A 26,268-nucleotide genomic window follows, 5' to 3' on the forward strand; every position below is an offset into this window, starting at 1 on the left:
TGATGTTATGGATTGAACTTAGGATCTCATACATTTGAGGCAAGCACTTTGCTACATACAGAGCACACACACACACACACACACACACACACACACACACACACACACAACATGTGGAAGCCAGATAACAACTTGCAGGAGTTGTCTCTCTCCTTCCCTCATATGGATCCCAGGGATCAAATGGGCATCAGTCATCAGGCTTTGCAACCAACACCTTTACACCAGACCCATCTCTGTGACCCACCACCTTTTAAAATTTTATTATTATCATCACTATGTGTATGTGTCTATACCTGTGCATGTGTGTGCATGGTTGGGAGAGTATGCATACCACAGTGTATACATACTATGACTATGGCCCAAGGTGGATGTCAGAGACCAGCTTTTTGGATCAGTTCTCTCCTTTCACCCTGCTCAGGCTGTAGGTCCCTTGCTTCTGTCACAATCTGTCCTCTATGTTAGGTGGCCCTTGAGCTTCCATGTGATTCTCCTGCCTCGGCTATTACTTCACTATAGGAGTCCTGGGATAACAGATTCATGTTACTACATCTGGCTTGCTTTTATGGATCACTGGTATGGAACTCAGGTCATGACGTTACCATGGGGCATGAACTTTTGACCCAGTGAGCTGACTGAGCCATCATCCTCCAGGTCTCTGTTCTATCGTCTTCTACAACAATGTCTTGGGTTGGGCTTTTTAGGTTTTGCAACCAGACAGAAAGCCATCACACTGTGGAGAGGTTAATGTTTGTTTGTTTGTTTGTTTGTTTGTTTGTTTTTTTCAGACAGGGTTTCTCTGTGTAGCCCTGGCTGTCCTGCAACTCACTCTGTAGACCAGGCTGGCCTTGAACTCAGAAATCCGCCTGCCTCTGCCTCCCAAGTCCTGGGATTAAAGGTGTGAGCCACCACAGCCCCGGTGGAAAGGTTAATTTTTGTCTTTGAATGTACCTTTGCCTTTGCAGAAAGCAAGTAGTTGGATAGTGGGGCTGATTGTAGCCGTCTCTGCCCTTCTATTAACTGGCACGTCTCTGAGATTTCAGCAACCCAGGTCAGTCCTCGCAAAGGGGCAGGGGCACGCACACATCTTGGGGGCAATTCATTAGGGGAGTGATGTTCTTTCCTAGTGAACAGGAAGTCTCCCTCTGGGAGTTTTATAAGCCAAGCCACCACAGGCCTGTTTAACAGGCCTGCCTAGGCCCCCTCTGTCTTGCTTCCAGCCACCCTCAACCTCCTCGTCTCTACCGCTGTTTTAATCAGTGTTCAAATATATAGGCTATTCAACCCTTTGTTAAGTTTCAAACCCGGAGGTGTCTTTTTAACATACCAAAGCATATCTGGCTACCAGGTTCTTCCAGCTTCCCCATTCCCTATCTGTTACAGGGTACGTCTAGCATAGCCCATCCTTTACCCTAAACATTCCAACCTAAGGGCTTCCTTCCCCAGAGGCCCTTCCCTACATAATCCAGACATTTTGATTCCCTTCCTCCCCGCCCCCCCCCTTTTTTTTTTTTTTTTTTTTTGGTGTTTGGGCCTCCTGTCTGCTCCACCTGCTTCCCCTTTCCTTTCTCCTCCCCACTCTCCTCACAAGGCCAGCTCAGCGGGACGTTGTTAGGTATGTCTGCCTCTGGCTAAGTTCTCCTACACAGCTATAAGAACTTCTAAAGAGACAAGGTTTCTGTTGGGCCTGGGTCAAGGAAACATATCATGGAGGGAGCACATGACAGAGGACAGCTCTTCATTTCCTGGCCAAGAAGCCAGAGAGAGAGAGAGAGAGAGAGAGAGAGAGAGAAAGAGAGAGATCAGAGAGAGAGATCTTTAAAGACACGCCCCTGATCACCCAAAGACCTCCTACCAGATCCCATCTCTTAAGAAAGCTCCCATAACCTCCTAATAAGGCCATGTTGGGGGAGAGAGCTTTAACATATGAGCCTTGGGGTTCATTGAAAACAGAAAGTAGAACACTAGGTTGAATCTAAGTAAGTTAGCCTTAGCTCAGAAACCTGATTTTCCTTCTGGCATCTTCCTTCATGAGGATTAGAATTGGGGAAAGAAGCCATAGAACACAGGCTCCAGGGGCAGCTGCCTGCATCTGAATTCGGGCCCTACCACTTCCTGGCTCTGTGACCTTGGACAAACCCCTTAGTGTCTTCACTTCTCCTTTTCCTTGGCTGCAGAATCTGTCTAGTAATACAACACCTCTCCAGACCCTGTTGTAAGATTTTGTTTTGTTTTGAGACAGGGTTTCTCTGTGTAGCCCTGGCTGTTCTGGAACTTGATTTGTAGACCAGGCTGGCCTCGAACTCCAAGTGCTGGAATTAAAGGCCTGTGACACCAGGCTTGTTGTAAATCTTAAGTGACTTTATAATATTATCAATGTATACTGTGCAATCCAGTGCTTGGCAAATAGTTGTTGTTGTTATTATTATTATTTTATTATTATTTTATGGTGCTGGGGATCGAGGTCTCTGAGAACCCAGCAAGCCTTTATCCAGATCCCTGAATAAACGCACTGAATGCACACCTTCTCACCCCATTCCACAAAGGCAAGGAACACCCTTATCTGGCTATCCTATACTCACTGCTAGGGAACCAGCAGGATAGGTCTCTTTGGAAATTAAAGCAATGCTCCATTTTCCTAGCTCCTCCTCAAGGCTTTCTTGAAGTGAGGGGTGGGGTGGGGGAGTGATACAATGAGAATTTGAATAAGAGGTGCAGCTCAGTTGGTAGAGTGAGTGCACAGTAAAGCATTATCACGGAGCCCCGAGTTTGATCTTCAGCACTGCATGAGATAGGTCAGGACATTGCTGGGCAGTGGTGGCGCACGCCTTTAATCCCAGCACTCGTTGGTGGGAGAGGCAGGCGGATTTCTGAGTTCGAGGCCAGGCTGGTCTACAGAGTGAGTTCCAGGACAGCCAGGGCCATATAGAGAAACCCTGTCTCGAAAAACCGAAAAAACAAAACAAAACAAAACAAAAACAAAAACAAAAAAACCCAAAAAAAGACAGGTCGAGCACACCTGTAACTCCTGTATTTGGGAAGTGGAAGCAGAGAGATCACAGATTCAAGGTTGTCCTTGGTTACCCAGAACTTCTGAAATCAGCCAGGGCAAAATGAAACTTTGCTTAGCTGGGTGTGGGTGTGGTAGCTACAAGCCTTTAATCCAGCACAGGGGAAGCAGAGGCAGGTGGATCTGTGTGTTTGAGGCTGGCTTGATTACGTATTCAGTTCCAGGATATCCAGGACTACATGGAGAGAGACTGTCTCAGAGAGAGAGAGAGAGAGAGAGAGAGAGAGAGAGAGAGAAAGAAGAAGAAGAAGAAGAAGAAGAAGAGAGAATTTGATCAAAACAAACAAATTTTCCAATTATGTCTAAATGTCTAAGAGTGGAAGACACTCTGGGTGCACAGCCTAGACAAGAGTGGCTTCAGTACTGATTCTAAGCCTTCCAGAGAGAAAGCTTGTTTTTCTTTGTCTTACCAGGAGAGCTCCCCACCTCCAGGGAGATGGTAAACCTCATTCTGAGGTCCAGCCCCTAAGTTATTGGCTTTGCTAGATTCCAGCAAGGGCCATGAAGTTGTAAGGGCCACACCCAATCATTCATCTCAGATTTCGTAATCTCACTTGATGAATAGGTTTAAGCAGCCTAAGAAGCAAGGTCCACTTCATCCCTGTCTTTATTTGCTTGTAAAGGAGCCAATTAGTGTTAATTGTGCTGGCAATTTGAAATAGCCACCAGGGAACTGATTCAAGGCAGTTGTGGGATGACCCCTCTGTCCCATCCTAGACCCAGCCATTACTTATGTCACATGGGGGGAATCAGAACATTGGGGAAAGACCTGTGGTCAGAAAGGGTAAGCATGTATTTCCTTTCTCACATACCCAGTGACCTGGATGTCACTTTTTGATACTGCACAGAGATGTGACAATACTCCTGTGCCATGGAGGGAGATACAGGTGTGGGTAGAATAGCACTGGATACATGAGATACAATTATATAGAGGAATGCACACAGCCTTCTTCCTTCCTTTTCTAACGGACCAAAGGCTATCTCTCCTTTACAGCCCAATTTCCTATCCCCACCAGAGGCAGATAAATCAATCTACTTAATAAGGAAGGAGGAGGGGGAGAGGCTCAGTTACAGCCCAGGATGTGGAATGTCAGATAACAGGAGGGAAGAAAGAGGGATATGAGTTTTATTGCAGGGGTTATTAATTTGATCACTCTTAATGTCCTTGGAGAGTCATTAGTAGGGATGGAATTTATATTAGTTACTCGTTTTGCTTAACGGATTGCTCATCTTTAAGCATGACGTGGCCCTGAATGCAACACACTTCACCAGTACTAACCCAGCAACAGAAAACGAGTGAAGAGATTCTGACCAACTGGCTGGAGAATTGTTCCGAGTCAGGGGTGGCAGGAAGGAAAATGACGGTCCTTTTCTGGCCCTCACCCACCCAAAGACTGGAACGCATGTTTGGGATGGGTTCAACATCCTTGAATATGCAAACTCTAATTTCCGCACTCTTCTGTGTTCGATGACTTATTAGATTGATTGTACGAAGTGAGCTGGGCTTTGTAAGAGTTTTTGCTGAACAATTCCCCTGCCTTGCTACCAACTTGGTTACAGTTGCTTAAATACTGTAGCTATTCCTGCCTCTGTGGCCTCCAGGGCTAAAGTGGGACAAGGCTGGTATTTTTGGTGACGAGGAAATCCTTTTAAGGGAGGTTTGGTGATGACTGAACTGGGACACAGGTCGGAGCAGGGATCCCATCAGCGAACCAGGGGCCATCGGGAGTCTGGTTCTGGGGTCTCCCCATCTCATATCCCTACCTCGCTAGGCGCGGCGGAAGCTTAGAAGTTGCTGCTGACCCTCGACGTTTTCAATGCCTGTTCCCCAGAGGGGGGCACTAGGGAGCCGGCGCCTCAGGAACAGGGACCCACGCGGGAAGGTCGAGCTCGCCCGGTGAGGTCACGGTTGCCATGGCTTCGGGCAGTGACGCGCGTCCGCACGTGACGCGCGGTTGCCATGGCGTCGGGCGCCCGGCGGCGCGGGAGCCCCGCCTCCCGGAGTGACGTCTGTCGGCAACCCCCCTCTTTCGGCCCCCCCGCGCCCCCTCCCCCCCGGCCGGCTCCCCGCGGCCCCGGAGGTTTCACTGCACAACAAGATGGCGGCGGCGGCGGCGAGCGGAGCTGGCGGGGTTGCCGTGGCCGGAGCAGGGGGAGCCGGGCCGGCCGGCCGCCTGCTGCCTCCGCCCGCCGCGGGGCCCCCGGCAGCCCCCGCCGCAGTGCCCCCGGCCGCCGTCCCGGCGCGTCCCACAGCCCCGGCCTCCCGCGGGTCGATGGCCGCTCGCATCGGCTACTACGAGATCGACCGCACCATCGGCAAGGGCAACTTCGCTGTGGTCAAGCGGGCCACGCACCTCGTCACCAAGGCCAAGGTAGTGGCGCTGGGGACCGCGCGGCTGCGGGCTGCGCTGCCCGGGGGGCGTTGCAGCAGGGCGGTGGGGCCAGGGGAGTCCGCGATTCCCCGGGGCTCGGGTCAGGGTCAGCAGTGGGGACCGGTGCTGGCGGGAGAAGGCAGGGACCTCAGAGCGGAGGGGTTCCGGAAGGGGGGGCTCCGGGAACTTAGCAGCTGGACATCGGAGAGGTCCCCAGGGCTGTGCGCAGGGTCGGGGGGGGGGGGTGACTGGAAAGGAGGCGTTGGAACTCTCTGGGGGCCGGCGGACTGCACGCCAGGAAGACTCCGGAACCAGCAATTAGGAAACCATCAGAACGAGGGCAGGGGCATATGAAATGTGGACCACAGGATGGGGGAGACGCGCAAACTGGCTGCCTCAGGCTTCCCAGGACGGCTGGGGCATGGGGCTGAGGGTGTGCGGTGGGGTGCAAGACACCGGGAAGAGAAGGACCTGGCACCTATACCAGAGAAAGGAATCCACGTTTGATTATTTAAGACGGGGAGATGGTGTCAGTTGTAAGCCTGAGGAAGTATACTTGATTATGGGAAGAGTCAGTGAAGAAAGCAGGGAAATAAGGGGGAAAAAAATGGAATGGACCCATGACCAGATGTCCCAAGGCTCAGGGTTCCTGGTGACACTAGCTAACCAAGGGTTAAACAATTTAGGATAAGATGGTTTGCTGGTTATTTTTAGTTGTCAGAGGGTCTGAAATGGTGGGCTTTTTAGAACTCGGGGTGGGCTTTTCAGTAGGGAAGGGAACCGTGGGATTGGCACGACAGAATTCCACTCATTTGGGCCCTTTGGTTCCCAAGGGATTTGAGGAGCTGTAGTAGTGAAACTGGCCAAGGTCAGTTAGGAAACCATGTATGTATACGCATGTAGTATATTTTTTAAAGGACTCAGAGGGTAGCACTTTTACCTATCTTTCTTCATTGAGAGTATCAAGGAAAATCATTCAGTTTTGATGGAAGCCACAAAACCCATTTGAATTCCCAACTCGTCTTTGCTCAATACCTCACTTAAATGGATACTTTTAACGTAGTAGTCATTCCTTATATTTAAAACAGTAGCTTGAGTTTTTCTTCCGCCTGGCTAATGAAAAACCTTTACTACCTAAGCATGCTCCTCCGGGAGACCCAGGACTCCCCTCCCCTCCTCCCCCTGGCCGCTGTTTACCTTAGCCTACCTTGTTTTGGCTTTTATAGCAGTCCCTCCCTGCCAGGACTTATCTGGGCCTCGTATCCTGCTTATTGGCAACCTGAAAGTTCCTTTCCTTGCCTCTCTCTGTCAAAGACTACAAGGGGCCCTTCTTCCGAGGGTGGCGGCGGGCAGAGTGATTGGTCAGTTTCACTTCCTCTGGTGGGACCCCTTCAAGCCTCAAGTCTTCAGAGCCCTGTGACAGACTCAAGTGCGCCCTCCTGTTGCAGTCCCTCCCTCAGGTCCGCAGCTGGAGCCGAAGCCGGCATCTCCTTACCCCCTACAGTGTGTTTACTGTTGGCCTAGTCAAACTTGTGTTTACAAACAGAATGCCTCTGTCCCTTGTTTTCTCTCCCCTGTCTGCTTCTGTGGTTATTTTGCTCTGACCTCTGGGAAATGGACTCCACAAACATAATTGGTTGTCTGGCTACGTTCTCTATGATTTAAAGAAATTTGAATTTTTATATCAAAATATTGATTAAAAAAAATCTATGACAAGCTGGTTTGAGTGTCTTATAAACATAACTGCAAACAGTTGATTCTTGGCTTTATATATAAAAGGGACATTTCTGTTTTCAGTAGTCAGCAAAGCCAGGGCCTAATTATGGTTGGTTTGGTTGCTTTCTAGTGTGTGTGTGTGTGTGTGTGTGTGTGTGTGTGTGTGTGTGTTTCAGTTTCCCCTGAGACCTTGGTATCCTTTAGGACTGCAGCCTTTACAGCACTGGCATGTTTATAGACGGGTGTCACTGTTTATGTTGGTTTTTATCTTTGATCGTTTGTGGTGTGCAGTTATGCAGTTCCTATGTATGGAAATATTCAGACTTGAATGAGGCTGAAATGGCTGGGACAATGAGTTGCATGTGTGGAGGAGACCACACCAGCGTTTGTTTGTGCTTCTGTAGCAATGTGCAGTTTCCTGGCTCCAGCTCCAAGGGCCCTATCTTTCTGCTACTTAAATGACTCTGCTGCGAGTGAAGCTCGATTCACAAGGCGCTGTCACGTGCTCAGAGTGCTCCATGGGCATATTTTGGCTTGTGCCCTGCTTATCTGAATACATTTTGGAAGGGTCCTTCAGCACTGACAGCTGAGCTGTGCCCAGCAGCTGCTGACATGGGTTGGGATGGCCTAGTAAGGCCATGGCTTGGTTATATAATGGCAGGGAAGGTGCCTCGGTCCTAGAAGTTGCTGGAGCTGCTGTTCCTTCCTCAGGAGCTAGGCTCTCCTGCAGTGTTTATCTCCCGCAGTCAGGTCGAATAGAGGCAAAGGATTGCTTTTCTTCCCTAGCTCTTTCTACACTAAGTTAGTCGTTTGCCCCTTTAAAGGTGTATGCTTTTTTTTTTCTTTCTGTTTCCTTCTTTATGTCACTGAATGGTCTGAGATTTTCTTCTAATCCTGTACAAAAATCAGACACAGGTAATAATGACGATGCCCATGTCAGCAGAAGGAGGTTAGGCAATAGGCATTTTCTATACATTGGAGAACTATTTATAAACCCCTCTTCCTACATGACCCATTCCAAGGACTAAGAAGCTAAAGCAAACTTCATTTATTGACTAAGCTACTGCACTCTGTCCAACAATAAGAGAAGCTGGCCCCGGTCCAAACTCTGTTAACTCAAACTTCCCAGAGCGAATAGGATAATGAAAAGAAAAGGAACCAACGGGACCCCCCCCCCTTTTTTTTCCTTTTCGTTGTTGGGACCTTTGCAGCGAGGCTCCCCCGTGCTGAGTCTTGACATCCCATCTCTGCAGTGCCGCCAGCCAGCGTCTCTGCAGAAGGCTCACAGGAACCACAGGCTCTGGTCAGCTAGCTCACCCCGGCTTTGTCCTACCTACTTTGATTTTCTTTTTAAAAATTTCTTTTGAGACACATTGCCCAAGGTTCTCTGTCTTTTTGGCAGAACATGATAAAATATTAAGATTTTTAAAAAATATATATTTCTCCCCTTCTCTGATTACTTATGGTCTGTTTCCTGTGCCTAATTGTACCTTCAAGCTAGCTGGATGAACAGAACAAAGAATAGCTACATTCTGTGTATATTAAAAAAAACTTCAGCTTTGCCAAAAACAGCCTGGTTTGATTTGTCTGCTGCTTAAGACTGGGGCACTGCTGGGCCCTGAATACTAGCTAAACCTCTCTGTGCTTGGATTTCGTCATCTACAATGGGATGAGAGTAGCACTCACCCCACAAGCTTCAGTGTTGGGTAGATTAACTGCGATGTGCAATGCTGCCCAGGCAGTGCTGGCATGCAAGGAGTAGGTAAGAAATGTCGTCATTTTCTTCAGGTGCAGTAGTCAGTAAGGTGAGTAAGACTGGCGAGGCCCCACCCCCCACCTTTTTTTTTTCCCCACTCTGGGAAGAGCTATTGACCTCAAGTGCCATTGATTCTGGATAGTGAGACACAAGCTGCATGCCACACTTTCATTCAAGGAGGGTTGGGGGGGAAACTACTGTTTCAAGTGCTACTTTGAAGTTCCTCCACGTGGTACTCTGTAGTCCCAGCTGGTCTGGAACTCTTGGTGACCTTCTTGCCCTCAGATCCCTTGGTGTTGGGATTATAGACAGGAGCTACCACATCGGGCTATGAAATTTATGCAGAACTGTTTTTCATTTAACTGGATTTTATTTTATCTTTAATTGTTTTTTAACAAGAGACCGATCTGATAAACACATTGGCTTTTGCTTTGGGCCATCTCAAAATATTTACTTATTAGCAGTGCTGGGGATTGAACTCAGTGACATGAGGATTTGTACCACAGATGCACATCCTCAGTCCTTGTGTTTGTCTCCCCCACCCACCAAGATGTTCAATGTAGCTCAGGCTAGCCCAGAACTCCATGTGTAACCTATAGAGGCCTTGAGTTAAAAGCCTCTCTTGTATCTCCATTCTCCAGTTCTCAGATGGCTGGATTCTAGGTTTGTTACATGCTATGCTACATGGATTTTTCCTTTCTTACTTTAAAAATTATCTTCAAATTAACTAATTAATTTAAGTGTACGGTACTTTGTTGGCATGGCTGTCTCTGTACCACCTGCAACTGATGCCCCTGGAGGCTAGGCAACAACATTGGATTGGCTGGAACTTTTGTGAGCCATCCGCCTTATGGGAGTTGGGGAGCCTTGGTCCCCTGGAAGAGCACCTAGTGCCCTTAACCACTGAGCCGTTTTTCCAGCCCCACATCATTTCCATGCTTTGCTATAGGGCCCTGTGTGGTCCAGTCTGTTCTCCATCCCACCGCCCCCACGGCACCGGTGTGCTGAGATTTTATGCGGGTCTTCACCTGGCTCAGATTGTCATTGTTTTTTTGTAACTTAATTTTTGCCATACTGATGAACAATTTTTTTTTTTTTTGCATGCAATAGTTTCTTCAGAGATTGATTCACTTAAAATTCTGTGGAAAATATGAAAAATGTTACCACACATTTGCAGCTGGGCTTAGTGGCACATGCCTGCAATCCTAGCACTTGGGAGGCTGAGGCAGCTCAAGTTCAAGGCCACTTTGAGATTCATAGTGAGACCTTGTCACAGAGAACAAACAAAATCATTATCTGCCACCCCCAAACAAAATAATTTGCACTTTGCTTTGCATACAGGGTAAGATACTTAGAAGGGTTAGCTTCTAGCTTCCTTGCTTGCTCCCATCCTCGCTCTCCCCCCACAATGCATTCTACCATTGAGGATGTATCCTCAGCTCAGGAGTTTAAAATTTACATGTGTCACAGAGAAAACATTTTGCCCTAAATCCTCATTCCAAAGCTTATCAGTGACATATTTTCGAAGGGTGTGTTTACTGCAGACTCAGTTCATGAAGACTCCGAGCCTGACTTCTGTCTGCCTGTAAAGAAGAGTGCCGCGAAGCAGATGAACACACGCATGTGCCCTTTAGAAAGCAGGCACAGAGTCTTCAGGAGAGAGAAGTGAGGAGAGGAGTCCACAGCAGCGTTTGCACGTCTGTGGTAGGGATGACAGTCCCAGCCCTAGACTACATAGAGGTGATCGGTAAAGGGTGACCCTTGTGATGGGGTCTCCCCTTTGCTTGCCCTGTGAGGTGCTAAGGCCATTTAGGACCAGCCTTTGCCAACTCAGAGCCCCAATATTCCATTTTCAGCATCGACGATGTTTATTTTAACATTCTGACGTTTGTGCCAACTCCCTAGAAAGTCATAGATCTGGCTCAAGCTGGAGGTGCCCGGACCAGTTGTCTCAGGGCCAGAAATGCTGTTTCATTTCCCAAGCATCAGTCTGGCTAGTGTGTTTTGATGCATGCCATAAAATAGAGCAAAATCCATGCTCTGGAAATAAAAAGAAATGTTCTTTATTTACAAGAGGCTCGGAAGTTGGGAAAGGTACCTAAGACATTTCTGCTGTGAGTAGAATTTTCCCCATACCCATTCATTCATTCATTCATTCACTCATTCAGGAGTGTTGTTTGATGGGCTCCAGCTTTGGAATACACTATTGAAAAAGAGACACAAACAAACAAACAAACAAAGCCACCTGGAATATACTTTCATTTATTTTGAAATACATCCTAGAGGTCAGCCCATCCCCAGGAGGGATTAAAGGCCTGTTCCACCACACACTGAGCTGGAATTTATTTTTAAATAGATAAATGAGATAAGAGATCCCTACAAAACAACAAACAAACAAAAAAACTCAGTCCCAGCTTTAGATCCCAGTGCTCTGGAGACAGGCTAGCAGAGCTCCCTTGAGTTGGAGTCTAGCCTGGTTGACACAGGAGTTCTAGGGCAGCCAGGGCTACACAGAGAAACCCTGTCTCAGAAAGCCAAAACCAAATCAAACCACCACAACAAAAAAACCACTCCTCTGTACCATGGAGAAAACGAATGGGCTGGCGACTGTGGGAAGGATGTAACTTCAGATAGGCCACGGAAAGCAAGATGGAGCTGTGGCTGAGACCTGAATGGTGAGGAAAACACAGCTTTGAAAGATGGAGAAGACAGAACATCCTTAGCAGAAGGAATGGCAAGTGTGTAGCTCCTGGAGTCAGAAAGGACCTTCCAAAGCTTGGACCCAAGGCCATGCGGCTAATGCTTCAGATCCATGGTAGGGATGAGTTCAGACAGGGACGGGGCTGGATTCTGCAGCCTTCTAGTATGCATTGAGAATTGCCTGTGACCAGAAGGTTGACATCAGAGAGCAGCAGAGCAGGACGGGATAATCTCTGCTTGGTGTGTTTTCAAAAGCTGTGCTAATTATTTTATGGCTAGGAGGGAAAAAAAAAAAACCAACCTATCTATCTACTTATCTATTGAGGCAGGGGAGGCAAACGTTTAACAGTGTAGATTCTCGTCACTGTTTGAGAATGCCATACATGTTGCATACTAATATGACCCTTGTTGAATTTATTGGGCACAAAAAGGACAACACCATCTTACACAGTAGATGCGTCCTTACCTCAGTCATATAGGCAAGGAAAAGAGAACTCTTTATTTGGAGTTTTTAAATTTGGTCTTGATTTCTGGCGTGAGTAATACCTGTTCTCTGTATGACTGTCCATCCCTCTTATTTCAGAGTAACTCCCTTATTGGTGTATTGGAGAGCTGGAGTGTTTCATGGATGACTTATGATGGTGTCCAGAGTGTATATAGTCTCCTGGGCTTTTGTCCTTTCGTAGTAAATCATCTCTGAGTAGATAGCCAAGGCAGTGTCTGCGGAGCCTCTGCTGCCTGGGGTGAAGGAGCTCCAAAGCTGTGTTTAACCTGTTCAGAGCAGAATCTCGTCAGCTACTGAGGCGCTGTTGCATGGGCCATCAGGAGGTTATTTCTAGCAAGTGTGTGACCCTTGGTACACAAGGACTCTACTACTCAGATTTAAGCCTTTCAAAGAGGTAGGAGTCAGCTGGGTGTGGCACACACCTGTCATCCCAGCAGTTTGCAGGTGGAGGGAGGGAGACGAGAGTTCAAGGTTCTCCTGTGAGTGGATTGCTGGATAATCCAAGTTTAAATCTTTTTTTTTTTTTTTTAAAAAAAGGAATCAGATTGTGAGCACACGTCACTTACATCTCTCAGAGAATCAATAGGAAGGAGAAGAGACCCCATTGCCTCTTTAGATTGGTCTTTGTGGGCAGGGCTTACTCAGATGGGGAATTTTGGCTAAAGTTAAATTTAGGTTTTGATTAAGCAGTTCTGCCCAGTTTCAGCTCTAACACCAGCTCGCCAGCAGTGTGTCCTTTCTTACAGCTCCCTGCAAATGTGCACGTCTAGGTTCCCATGTTCCCTTTACCTTTTCTCTCTCCCCTCCCCTTCCCTCCCCTCCCCTCCCCTCCCCTCCCCTCCCCTCCCCTCCCCTCCCCTCCCCTCCCCTCCCTTCCTTTTTTTTTTTTTTGAGCAGTATGTTCTCATTACGTAGCTGTGTCCCTACGACCAGCTCAGGCAGAAACACACCCTGGGTACAGGTGGTGCTGACAACTCTTTATCCAGATTTCTTCGCAATCTGGCTCTAATTTCTGGTTTGAGGGCCATCTATACACGCTCTGCATCTCTGTCCTCAGCTCTCAGGTGACAGCTGCATACACACATTCACTACAACGCCAGGCTGGCCTGGACTTGTCGTGATCCTCTTGCTCTGCCTCCTGCTTACAGTGATTATAGATGTGGCCACCATAGCTAGTTTATGGGTGGTGGGGACTGAACCAAAGGCGTTACATAGAGAGAGTATGTGGGTCTGACTGTCTTTAACCTACTGTATAGACCAGGCTGGCCTCACAGAGATCTGCCTGCCTCTGCTTCCAGGATGCTGATATCAAAGGCATTTGCTACCATGCCGGTCAGCCTGCCTTCCTATAGCACCCAGGACCAGCAGCCTAGCAAACATTTGAAAATAGGTACAGGGCCTGGCTGAGATGGCTTTGTGCATCAAGTCCTCGCCGTGTAAGTGTGAGGACTGAATCTGTATCTGGAGCTCCCGGAGCATGGCGCTGTCGTGCCGGGAGCAGAGGTGGGGCTCAGGAACTAGGCAGCCTGGACTGATCGCTCCAGGTTCTGTGAGAAACCCTGTCTATAAAGAGTGGGCTGGAGGGGCTGGAGAGATGGCTCAGTGGTTAAGAATGCTTCCTGCTCTTCTAGAGGACCTGGATTTGGTTCCCAGCATTCCCACCAGGTGGCTTCCACAGGCACCTTCACACTTGTGCAGTGTGTTCACACGGGTACACATGCATGAGTACAAACAATGAAAGAAAATATTAAACATAAAAATGAAGTTGGGGAATGATAGAAGACACCCGTTATTGATGTCTGGTCTCCCCTCGTGCATACATGGGTGCACACATCTGTACACACACGCACCCCCACACACATACACACAACTTGTGGGAGTGGACTCCTCCCTACCGTGGGGGCTGGAAATGGGGTCAGCAGGTCTGGCATCAGGGGCCTTCACTTGCTGAGCCATCTTGTTGGCTCCTCTGCATTTCTTAGCTGTGTTTCATAAACATTTGTGACAATTTCTTGGATCAGTTTAAGGGCTGTTTATTTCCTGGAAAACCATTGTTTTTAAAATTAAAAAAAAAAGACAACTGGCTATCTTTTATTGTTTGATAGGATGGCACAGTTTAAGAATTTAATACGATTATGTACCTAGTATTTAGTATGATTTAAATATGCACTGAGTGGTGGCGTTTGTGGAGGACTGTAGCCATGGCTCCATGGTTAGACAAGCTGATGCTGCTCTTACAGAGGACCTGAGTTCAGTTCTCAGCACTCAGTCAGATACCTTGCAACCATCTGTATCTCTGGCTCCAGGGGCCTCTGTCATCTCTGGCCTCTGTGGGCACCTGCACACTATGTGCTCCCCACCCCATTCGTATAAATAAAAATAATTTTAAAAAATGGATCTTAAAAAATATGTGGAAAAAGATAAAAATTGGGGTTTGTTATATTTTCATTTTGGGGGGTTATAAATTACATTTATGGTGTGTGTGTGTGTGTGTGTGTGTGTGTGTGTGTGTGTGTGCCTGCTCATGTCTCACTGTGTAATGGAAGTCAGAGAATGCCTTCCGGGAGGTCTCTCCTACCCTGTGATCCTGGGCCTGGGCTGGGCTGGGCTGGGGTGCAGGTTGGCGAGCCCAACAAGCCCTCACTTGTTCAGCCAGGTCTCTGGCCCTCATGTATTCATGTGCCAGACTGCCCTTGAACTTAACAGGTCCATGTGATCCCCTCCGTCCATCCTCCTGATAGCTGGGGCTCTAACATGTATCACCCTTCCAGGAGGAACCCCTTGTCTAGGTTATATGTAGGTTATATGTAGGTTATATGTAATGCTAGGTTAGGGCTCAGACCCAGGGTCTGGCGAACACTTGGCAAGCACTACCACAGGGCAACATCCCCAGCCCCCTGAACCTCTTGCTTTAAATGGGGGGACGCTCCTTCAAACCCCAGCCTTTCTGGGGTTTACTTACCTTAGTTTACACCCCAGATATGGTCAGTGCGGTCATCCAGCACCCCAGCTTTCCTCTTCTGCTGTGAGGTGCTTCTCTCTGTCAAGCTGTGGTCTCTTCCTGAAAGAACTTCAGAATGCTTGTTCTTTGCTTTGTAACTTACGTGATCCAACTGAAAAGACAAAACAAGACAGAACCCCTCAGTTTTCCATCACTGGCTGTGATCTTCGGTTCTTTAATTGGTCTTAACTGTTTATGAATGAATTCAACTAGTATTCCTTGTGCCATGTATATGGAAAAAGTAGCAGCTATTGGTACAAGGAGTGAGGTATTATTATTCTCAGGGTAGACAAACGGTGAAGTTAAAGGAGCATTTGAATAGGTGTCCCCTCTGTTTTCAAGACGGACAGAGGACCAGAGGACGGATGAGCAGCCGAGTTCATTGCAGTATGCTCCTTGACCTCAGCACACAGTCTGTTTTCACTGCCTCTCTCCTACCACCTTCCCCTTTTCTTCTCACAAAAATAACATTGTGCTCCTGAAACAACTCTGGGAAAAACCAGGAAATTATGAAGAAGCAGACGGGAAAATGTCATCCATAATTCTGCCACCCAGAGTCGGTAGTTATTGATACTGTAAAACCCTCTTGCCAGCCTAGGCATTGAAAACTAGTTAGGGTCCTGTTACAAGTGCTGTTTCTGCCTCCTGCCCCTCTTTGTACTGTCAGCGGGAGCCATTCATAAGCGTCAGCTTCAGTGCGCATGTACCTCAGGGGCATGACTACTGCTGTTTTGTTTGTTTGTTTTGAGGATTTTCCACAGTTTTTTATTTCATAATTTTAATTTTTTTTTAAATGTGGCAATTGCGTTGGCACCTGAATCTTTAGAATATTTTTTTTTCTTTAGATAGATTGTTAAAAGTGAAATTACTGAGCCAGAGGGCACACATGTTTGAGAGACACCGGATACTTATATTGCCACATTGCTTTCCAGAACGATTGCACCAGGGTTAGCCTTGGCAGCAGTGGGTGAGCAGGCCTCCAGCAGCGGGCAGCTCTGGCTGGCTGGCTGGCTGGCTGACCGGGTCCCGCTGCCTGCGTTGGCATGGGGGACTCCTGTTCGGAAGAGGGGTTGCTCGCCCTTTTCTAGCTTTTCAGAGGCCTTTCCCTGAGCTAGATTTGTGGATCTAACCCCCCATGACTGCTATCGGTTCACCCTCTGCCTGGGCCTCTCACCTCTCCCGCGGGCATGAAGGACAGGAGACTGTTGAAGGAGACAGAGTCCCCATCACAGAGGTAGGCTCTTTGTTGACCACCTGAACCTCTTTTGTTCTTCTTTGTTACTTATTTATTTACTTTTTTTTAAAGATTTATTTATTTATTATATGTAAGTACATTGTAGCTGTCTTCAGACACTCCAGAAGAGGGAGTCAGATCTCCTTAAGGATGGTTGTGAGCCACCATGTGGCTGCTGGGATTTGAACTCTGGACCTTTGGAAGAGCAGTCGGGTACTCTTACCCACTGAGCCATCTCACCAGCCCCTATTTATTTACTTTTGAGACAAGGTCTCATTATGTAGTCTAAACTGACCTCAGACCCAAGCTCCTGCCTTTATCTACAGATGTGGGCCACAGTGGCCAGCTTTGGTTTATGGATTATTTTTATTGTTTTTATTACTCACTTGTTTTGAATTTTCGGCCTGAACAAAATCCATACATTATCATTGAGGTGCTTCCTCTTCCCCAATGTGTGCGTAGTGTTGGGGACCAAGTCCAAAGCCTGAAAGTGCACGCCAGGCAAGTGCTCTACCACTGAGCTGCATTCAGCTCCTGGGATCACTTAACTTAAAAAAGAGAGGCTTAAAAATACTTATTTTAGCCGGGCGTGGTGGCGCATGCGTTAATCCCAGCACTCGGGAGGCAGAGGCAGGCAGATTTCTGAGTTCAAGGCCAGCCTGGTCTACAGAGTGAGTTCCAGGACAGCCAGGGCTACACAGAGAAACCCTGTCTCAAAACACACACACACACACACACGATTTGTATATCTGTGGAGAATACGGTGAGGTGTCTGACCCCCTCACAGGTATTTGTGAGCCACTTCAGTGTTGGGATCCGAACTCTTGTCCTAATCACCACTGAGACATCTTCCCAGCCCAGGTACTCTTTAAACCCTGCTGTGGGTTTCCCTGCCTCCTTTTTCCCTTGCAGTAGGTTAAAGAAGGACATTGACTAATATTTGGATGTAGGGCCAGGGGCTTTTTCTTTGCCCTGGTTGGTTTCCTTCATTTTTCTTTAAGTACACTATAGTTCATTATGAATTCCAGGGTTGCCTTGTTTTTGAAACAAAACAGGAACTCAGGCATTGATAAAGTGGTGTAAGTTAAGCCCATGACTTTTATGTGCCCGCCCGCCCTCCCTCCTTCCAATTTCTTGCTCACATCTCACCCATATGTAATTTGACTTTACTTTAAAAACTTTACTGAATTTGTTTCAAGTTGAAAGCTTAGTTTTTACCAAAGCATTCTCATACCCCCCCCTAATTTTTATCATTTTACCTGGTATTTAATTAAATCACATCACAATTAGTACAAATAGGCATGAAAACAAACAAAAACCTAGGGACAGGTGTGTGACTCGGTGGTAGTGTGTGTGTCTGTCATGTGTGAGCCCGTGGGTTCCACCCCAGCACTGGAAAGGTGCAGACGGCAGCAGTGTCAGCAAAGTCCCCAAGTGTACGTAGCTGATGATGGGGGTGGAGGATGGGGAGGCTGAGCGGTCGGTGGGGGGTGCATGGTGGCAGCTGCATATTGTGCTTTGCCTGAGATGGCCTATAAGCACATCTGAGGTAGGTGAAGTTGTAAACTAGTGAGCGCCTTTAGAGGATGTCTTCACGGATGTGTCTTTATGAGATAATTACTGAACTTCAAAAATCAACTCAGCATGCAAAACAATGGGTTTCATTATAACATTTTTATACATACATGTGCTTTTACTTGAATTAATTTAAAATTGTAAGTACTCTAAAGCTGCTAAGGAGCTTGAAGACAAAATATTTTACAGAAGTTTTTATGATCCTATATACTTTTGGGTGATATTTTTGTCCATTTATGTTAGAATTTGCATGAATCAAACTGAATTTGATAATGGGCCACGATGTTAAAAAAAAAAAAAAAAAAAAAAACTCGGAAGGAAAGAGCTCCCCTCTGTCTCTAGATGAAAAGGTTTGTATCCGTTCATGCCAGTGTAGTGTTCCATGGAACAAATTGACATTTTCGTGTAGCAACTTGTTTTCTGTCTCTGGCAGGCAGTCCTCTTCGGATGCCACAAGAAACAGAATTGTTTGTATTGTGGAAGGAAGGCAGAACAGAGCTGTGTGTTTCTTAGATTGCTCCGGCACCTGCAGGATTCCTTACTTCTGTCTCTGCCTCCTGCCTCCTGTTGTCCTCCCCTTCTGTCAAAATGTTCCCATGTTGCATAAGCAGTGTTCTGACAATACGTGAGGTTTAGTAGCTCTTTTTTTTTTAAACCCGCAAAATAATGTTTTTAGTGATTGTATGTTCTTGGCTTCCTTTCTAAGTTCTGACTCAACAGCCCTACTGTTCCTCTGGCCCAGTGGGGTGGTTGTATTTGGGCATGATCTTTGTGTGCCAGTCAGCTGCAGGATCGGGGCTTTTGCATATTGTACCTAAATAGCTTCTGTGAATGTAGTTGTTCTGGGAGGCAGTTAAATGTTGAGATGGTATTTTCGGATCTCTTTAAAGAATATTACAATGCCGAGGAAGAAAATAGCTTGTTTGAAGCTTGTTACTCATGAGCCCCTGACATGGAGACAGGAGCCAGTGGTTTGAGCCCACTGGCTCTGCCTTCACTGACTTCCTTTTGAGTCAGCAGCTACAGGCCCTGATTGTACCATCAGGGGAAGGGGAGGGGCAGACCAAGCCACCATCTCTGCCATGTGTCAATGCTGCTGCTGCTTCGTCCTCCTCCTCCTCCTCCTCTTCCTCTTCTTCTTCTTTCTTCTATGATTTATTTGATATATGTGAGTACAGTGTCACTGTCTTCAGACACACCAGAAGAGGACATCGGATCCCATTGCAGATGGTTGTGAGCCACCATGTGGTTGCTGGGATTTGAACTCAGGACCTTCAGAAGAGCAGTCAGTGCTCTAAATCGCTGAGCCATCTTCCCAGCCCCAGTCAATGCTTCTTAATGCTCAAGACCACAAATCCATTTTTGAAGACATACTATATTCTTTTTTTTATATAAAAACATTTGTGTGTGTGTGTGTGTTTGTGTGTGTGGTGTTGCTCATGGCCTTTGGCATAAGCATGGAGGTCAGAGGGCAGCTATTAGGAGTTGGTTCTCTTCTTCCACCATGAGGCTCTCAAACTCAGGTCCTTTGGGTTAGCTTCAAGCCCTTTTACCCACTGAGTCATCTTGCCAACCCTAGAATCAATCAATCTCTCCCCCTCCCCATCTCCCTCTTTCTGAGACAGGGTCTCTGTGTGTGTAGCCCTGGCTGTCCTGGAACTCACTCTGTAGCCTCTAACTCATAGAGATCCTCCTGTCTCTGCCTCCCAGGTGGAGGTTGTGCATTCCCCTCCACTCCAATTTGAAAACATACTTGTTCCAGTTGTATCCTCTAAATTTCCTTTCTTACCCAGTGTCATTGTTCTGTTTTCCCAGCTCCTTGAGGGTCCCCCTTTAGCCTGTCAGATGGCCTAACGTCCCCTGCAGCAGTAAACAATGCTGGTGGAGTTGAGGATGCTTCAGCTCCACTTGGCGCTCTGCTCGCGGGCAGCGCCTTGACTTTGGGCAGCAGCAGGCTTTGATATCCGCTCCTTTTCATATAGTTCAGGCACAGGATAGCTCCTCCAGTTTAAATGTTAAGCGTATTGACAGTTGTGCAGCCGTCACCACTACACATTTAGGACACTGTATTCTTCTCAGAGGTCACTGTTCATCTCCTCAGCTCTACCCCCAGTCTCAAGGAGTGACCTGTCAACTCCATAGATTTGCCTCTTCGGTTTTTTCATATAAATGGAGTTTATGTTACTTAGCCTTTTTTATCTGGCCTTTTTCAGGGAGTAAAGTTTTTTCAAGGTTGATCCACCCAGCCTTTTCTGGAATTTCATTTCTTTTCATAGCAGAGTAGTAGTCCTCTGGATAGATAGACATGCTGCATTTTGTTTATCTGTATGGATTGCGTGTTGTCGTGTTTTTACTCTTAGGAGTGATGCTATTATAAGTATTCACATACAGTTTTTTGGGGAGTTGTATGTTCTTATTTCCCTTGTATAGATACCTCACAGTAGAATTGCTTGCTCACATGGTGACTCCATGAAGAACTGCCAAGTGCTTTCTAGAGTGGCTGCCCCGATTTACGTCCCCACCAGCAGTTTATGAGGGTTTTAGTTCCTTTCCTGCCCTGGTTTCGTCATCTGCTGGGTATGAGGCAGCGCTGCTTGGAGCTTTGTAGACTCGAGCTTCCTGACTAACGGAGGAGCATCTGTTCACATGCAAATGACGGCTTGGGAGAAATGTCACTTCCCTTCCTTTTCCCGGCTTACAGTTCCCTTGTCTTCCTTGCTGAGCTAAATTTTAATTTTTTACTTTTTTATTGTTTTGAGAAAGAGTCTTGGTAGGGAGCGCAGGTTGATTACAAACCCACCTTGCTCCTGCTGGGCTGCAGAGGTGGACCACCTACCTACTCTGCTGAGCTTAGCTTATGGTTTCTTCACCTGTTCTCCATACACATTTTGTATGGACTGACTGATTTACAGATCTTCTCCCTGATCTGTGGCTTGTCTTTGACTTTTAGCAGTTTTCCTGCCGCACTGGGATTTTACATTTTGTCTGTTTTCTTATTTGTACAGCAAGTTCAATTCTGAAATTATATGTAAAGTGGTCTTTTCTGTATGTTCAGTGAGCTGGTTCCTGTTTTCTTTCCTTTCTTTTGTTTTTTTTTTTTTTTTTTTTTGTTTTTTCTTTTTCCAGAGCTGAGGACCGAACCCAGGGCCTTGTGCTTGCTAGGCAAGCGCTCTACCACTGAGCTAAATCTCCAACCCCTTTTTCTTTTCTTTCTTTTTTTTTTCTTTTGGTTTTTTTGTTTCTTGTTTTTTGAAATAAGGTATTTCAGTGTAGCCCTGGCTATCCTGGAACTTGCTGTGTAGACCAGGGATCTCCAACTTAGATATCCGCCTGCCTCTGCCTCCCGAATGCTGGGATTAACGGCGTGCTCAGCCAGGTCTGACTGATTTCTTATTCTTATTCAATTCTTTCTCCTGGGCATTTAAAAAAAATTCTCAAAGATGTCAACACTTTATCTTTCTACCTTATATATCTTATAAAATAATTAAATTTTGTAAAATATAGCAAAGAAAGTGATGGCTCCCACTCCAGAGAAAACATATTTATAACCAGATCCCCCCTTTTGAGACTGGGTCTTTTATATTTATTATCTATTATTGTAAGTGGTGTGTGTGTGTGGTGTACATATTTGGGTGCATGTGTATAGAAGAGGGTTTTTAAATGGGCAGGTGATGCATCCATACAATGCACAGATTTTCTCTCTGTGTTTTTGTTTTCCTTGTTGACCTTGAACTACTGACCCTCCAGACACCACCTCCCAAGTTCTGGATTATAGGCATGTGCTACCACATCTGGCCTTATTTATTTTTATTTCGAGACAAGGTATCACTCTGTAACCTAGGCTGGTTTGGAACTCATTGTGTAGTCCAGTGTGACTCTGAAATTAGAGTAATCATGTTGCCATGAGGATAGTGTTTCACACCACTCCATGTCTCTTATATTTTTCTTTCTCTTCCACTATGTTCCCTGAGCCTTGGAGGGCGTGGTATAGACATTCCATCTGTGGCTGAGCACTCTACAATCTCTTATTCTCACCACTTGTGAGCCTTTGCCGACTTCAAAGAGAAGATCCTCTGACCCAGGCTGAGAGCTGCCCTAATCTATGGGTATAAACATAAATATTTAGAAGGCAGTATGACGTCATGTCCATTTAGCATTTACTAGGAAGGTCCCGCCCCAGTGCTAATGAGCTTCCTGGGCATGCACGTCTGTTCAGGTTTGTAGTACTGGGAGTGAGTTTTCTGGTGTAGTGGCCTCAACTCCAGTTAGAAGGTCTTGGTTACCGCCTTAATAGTCATGCCACTGTTGGGCCAGTGGGTGTGTCTCTACTGGCAGTTTTTAATTGTATACAGTTTGTAGAGTTCCCAGCTGGTTACGGCAGTTAATGTCTTTCTCTTCCAGCAGCCTACATAGCGTTTTCCAGCTCTAGGAAAGCTAACTCTCAGGAGGGGGCTTCCAGTCTAGTTCCACCTTGTTTCTGAAGAACTTCTTATAGTATACGTAGTTCTGGCTTGATCTTTACTTTGTTTGTTTGTTTGCTGTTTGAGACAGGATTTCATGTAGACCATGCTGGCCTTGAACTCACCCTATACCACAGGATGAACCTGAACTTCTAATCTTCCCACCTCTACCTCTTAAGTACTGGGGTTGCAGGTGTGTGCCACACCCAGTTCCTGGGGTGCTGAAGATGGATCTGAGCCACTGCTCTGCCAGCTGTGTCACTGCCCTAGCGTCTGGCTCGGACTGTCTTTAAACCTCACTCCAGGCTTGCGGGATGACTGGAAGGCTAAGATCACTTACTACTGTCTGAGAAGTCAGCTTTTAGCAGGATGAGGTAGCTCAGGCCTTTATTAATCGGAGCACTCAGAAGACAAAGGCAGGTGGAGCTCTGGGAGTTGGAGGCTAGCTGCTCTACAGAGTGAGCTCCTGAACAGCCAGGGCTACAGGAGTGAAACCCCGACTTACAAACTTTAAAAGGGGGAAAAGAAACAAAATGAAAGAAAAAAGAACTGAGCTTCTTGCACTGGCATAGAATGCCTCCCAACCACCTGTACTGTGAGTTCCTAACTGACTTTTTCCGGCAAATGGCACCTACGCTCAATTACACCCACTGTGTATGCCACACAAACATAGTATTAAATCATGTCTAAATAGAAATAAAATCAGTCTTTAAAAAAGTCTCCCTCGTTACTTTGGGAATGTTTAGAAAAAAGAAATCTGTTTTTTTTCCCCCTCAATTTTCTTTCTCATTTAGAAAATGATTTCTCTTTATTTATGTATATTGATGTTCTGCTTATGTGTATGTATGTGTGAAGGTGTCTGATCCCTAAGAACTGGAGTTACAGATAATTGTGAGCTGCCATGTGTGTGCTGGGAATTGAACCCAGATGCTCTGGAAGAGCAGCCAGTGCTCTTAAGCACTGGGCCTCTCTCTCTCCAGCTTCCTCAGTTTGTAATGGGAGGGGAGCAGGAAGAGCATCAGGATAGTTGAGTTGGTGCTGGGTTACCTACAGAGAAGGGAGTGGAAGGCCATCAGCCTGACAGTGTTAAGGAGGGAGGGGGTGACGTGGCCGATGCTGTAGTGCCAGCAGGCAGAGCGCTGCGGATTCAAGAGTTCCAGTTCCTCCTGGCTATATAGTGAGACCGTTGAACCTTTTCACCCTCCTTAAAGAGGTTGCAGGAGTTCAGTTTAGTGACCTTGATTTCTCACCTTGGGCCTGGCATGTCACCTTCGTGTGATAAGTAGTACTGCAGTTACATACTGGGTAGCTTCTTGTGGAGTTTAGGAAACTGCTGAAAAAAAAAAATCACAGTTTCTGTACCGTGGCCTCTTTATCTCTGTAAAACATTAGACATTCCTAAACTATGAACTAGAGCATTCTCTTGGACTCCACTAATGTCTTTCTCCTGCACAGCCAACTTCAGGGTTCCCTTAGAGACCTTTAGTGAAGTCTGGAGAAGAGAGCCATTGGAAGCGCCATGCTTTTTGTGATTCCATTCTTGTTTTCGTTTTGATTGGAAAGTTCTAGAGTGCTTCCATGAAGTTCCATTAATTCTAAAAAACGAAAAACAACCAACCAACCCCCCCCCCAAGCTCTTATATTTACAAGTATAGTTTTGCATTTCTCCTTTTCTTTAAAACAACAGAGGTTCTGATGAACCTTCAGACTTGCCTTAGTAAACCTAACCTTGGATTTCAGAATTACTAAAGGAGAAAAATAAATCAAGTAGGTTTGTTTGGGACCCTTGGTCTCCACCCTGCAGTTAAGTGCCACTGAAAATAACCCTGGAATAAAGAGTTTTTTATGTGGCAAGTCTTCCTTCTTGAGTTTTCTCTGGGCAGAGAACGGGCTCCTTTTCTTGCAGATGTTCGTTTTTCTCAATGCTCGTCTTAACGGAGAGGCTTTGCACCTCAGTGAGCAGTGCGTCAGGAGAAGTTAGCTGGCTCCTGTTGATTTGTTGCCCCGAGATTTACTGTGCTTGCAAAGCACCTGTCCGCACTGGAGTTATGCTGCCTGGCCGGCCGGCCGGCCGGCTTTTACACTTGGTTCCAGGAGAGGCAGCTACCTGTTGGAACACAAGAGAAAGAGAAAGAGGAGCCAGCAAATCTCTATCTGCTTTCACAGAAGAGGCTTTCCAATTAGAAAGCTTTCGTAGGCTTAACCTTCTTGCCCTAAAGTAACCCAGTGTTTCATTATGGATTCTGCTGAGGTTTTGGGGCTCAGTGCCAGGAGGGAGAGGACTAAGAAGGAATGTGAAGGGAACATTCAGAGGATGGAGCCCAGCGTCCACAAAGTGCTGCTTCATAGACTTGCTCCAAAAATAACGTGCTCACCGTAGGGGAGCCAGAAGAGAGGTGCGGTCGCTGCACTTTTGGGCAGTGTCAGGGGCTGGGGTGTTGCTCCAGTGTGATTAGAGCTATGTTTCAGATGATGTCATTTAAAATTTTATGTTTGGAGAACATTGTCTTTGGAAATTAAGGGGGAGAAAAAGGTCTATTTGGTTTTATTTTATTTGTATAAGTGTTTGTATGTCTGTGCATCCACTTGCATTCTGTTGCCTATCGGAGACGAGAAGAGGTTGTCTGATGCTCTGAATCTGCAGTTAGAGGTGGCTGTGAGCCATCATGTGGATGCTAGGACCTGAACTGTGGTCCTCCGAAAGTGCAGCTGGTGCTCTTAACTACTAAGCAGGTTTTTTAATCCCTGCCTCTGGAAATGTTATTTACCCCCATGCAAAAGCTATTCAGCAAAGTTTAGAGGACTATCCTTCCAGATTGGAGGAAGTTCATCTCTCCGAACAGGGGCAGTGCTCTGCATGGTAGTCACTTAATCCTTGAAGTTCAGGTTAAGAGCTTGCTTCGATCTTGTAGGCCTTGAGCGATTAGGATTTGATTTAGAAAAGTTAGCATTGGATGTAACCGCTCCATGCCCTGAAGGTAGGAAGTGTTATAGTTCAGAGGCCCCTTCTAAGTAAGCTTAGAGTTATAAATAACATTGAGTGTGGAAATGCCTTGCACACAGACTCATAATTAGCAAGTCAGGAAGTTTGACTAGAAGGAATAAATTAACCTCAGTTGCTGATGGAGTGAGATCATGGAGGGAGCATAGCTGTTAAGTGTCATGTTCAAGCTGGCCCAGGAAGTGACTTGTCAGACTTGCTGGCCACCTCATGCTGCCTTGGCCTATCGGCATTTAGTATGTAGTAGAAGAAATGATGTTGCTTCACCATTTATAGAAAATAAGGGTTCCAAGTGGCAGTGGCTGAGAGAAGCCCTCCAGGTTGCCTCCCAGAGGCAGTGGATCTCATAACTGTCTTCAAGAGTGTTGATTTTTTTCCTTTTTCTTAAAAACAAAAACAAAAAAACAAAAATCGAAACAAAACAAGCCAAACAGTGGTGGCTCATGTCTTTAATCCTAGCTATTGGGAGGCAGGGACAGGTGGGTCTTTGTGAGTTCGAGGCCAGCCTGGTCTACAGATAGAGTTCCAGAACAGCCAGGGCTATACAGAGAGATCCCGTTTCAAAAAACCAAAACCAAGCAACCAAAGACCAACAACAAACTTTTTTTTTTTTAAATTTCAAAACAGGGCCTCACTGGACTGGGTAATCATGGCTGTTCTAGAACTCACTATGTAGACCAGGCTGGTCTTGGACTAACAGATCCTCCTGTCTCTGCCCCCTGAGAGCTGGTGTCAAGGACATGTACCACCACACCTGCTCGCTCCCTTCCTTCCTTCCTTCCTTCCTTCCTTCCTTCCTTCCTTCCTTTCTTTCTTTCTTTCTTTCTTTCTTTCTTCCTTTCTCCTGACTGTTAGAGATTGAACCTAGCTAAGGAAGGAAG

The 26,268-nt window shown here is 46.5% G+C and overlaps 2 protein-coding genes across 3 annotated transcripts in view; one reads left to right on the forward strand and one right to left on the reverse strand.

Moving 5' to 3' along the window:
- Positions 1 to 4,999, reverse strand: part of Pafah1b2 (platelet-activating factor acetylhydrolase, isoform 1b, subunit 2) — a 47,380-nt gene extending 42,381 nt beyond the window's left edge. Inside the window, exon 1 of the mRNA NM_001357241.1 lies at positions 4,832 to 4,999. The gene's annotated coding sequence lies outside the window, so the exon portion shown is untranslated. The remainder of the gene's footprint in view (positions 1 to 4,831) is intronic.
- Positions 5,000 to 5,128: 129 nt separating this feature from the next.
- Sik3 (SIK family kinase 3) overlaps positions 5,129 to 26,268 on the forward strand; it is a 211,375-nt gene continuing 190,235 nt past the window's right edge. Inside the window, exon 1 of one of the 2 annotated variants that reach the window (NM_027498.3) lies at positions 5,129 to 5,439. In NM_027498.3, coding sequence (NP_081774.3) covers positions 5,167 to 5,439 — 273 coding nt within the window. In that variant the 5' untranslated portion in view covers positions 5,129 to 5,166. The remainder of the gene's footprint in view (positions 5,440 to 26,268) is intronic. The other variant, XM_006510590.3, reaches the window with a different exon arrangement.

Source organism: Mus musculus, chromosome 9 (genome assembly GCF_000001635.26).
Source record: "Mus musculus strain C57BL/6J chromosome 9, GRCm38.p6 C57BL/6J".
In the NCBI taxonomy this organism is placed as follows: Eukaryota; Metazoa; Chordata; class Mammalia; order Rodentia; family Muridae; genus Mus; species Mus musculus.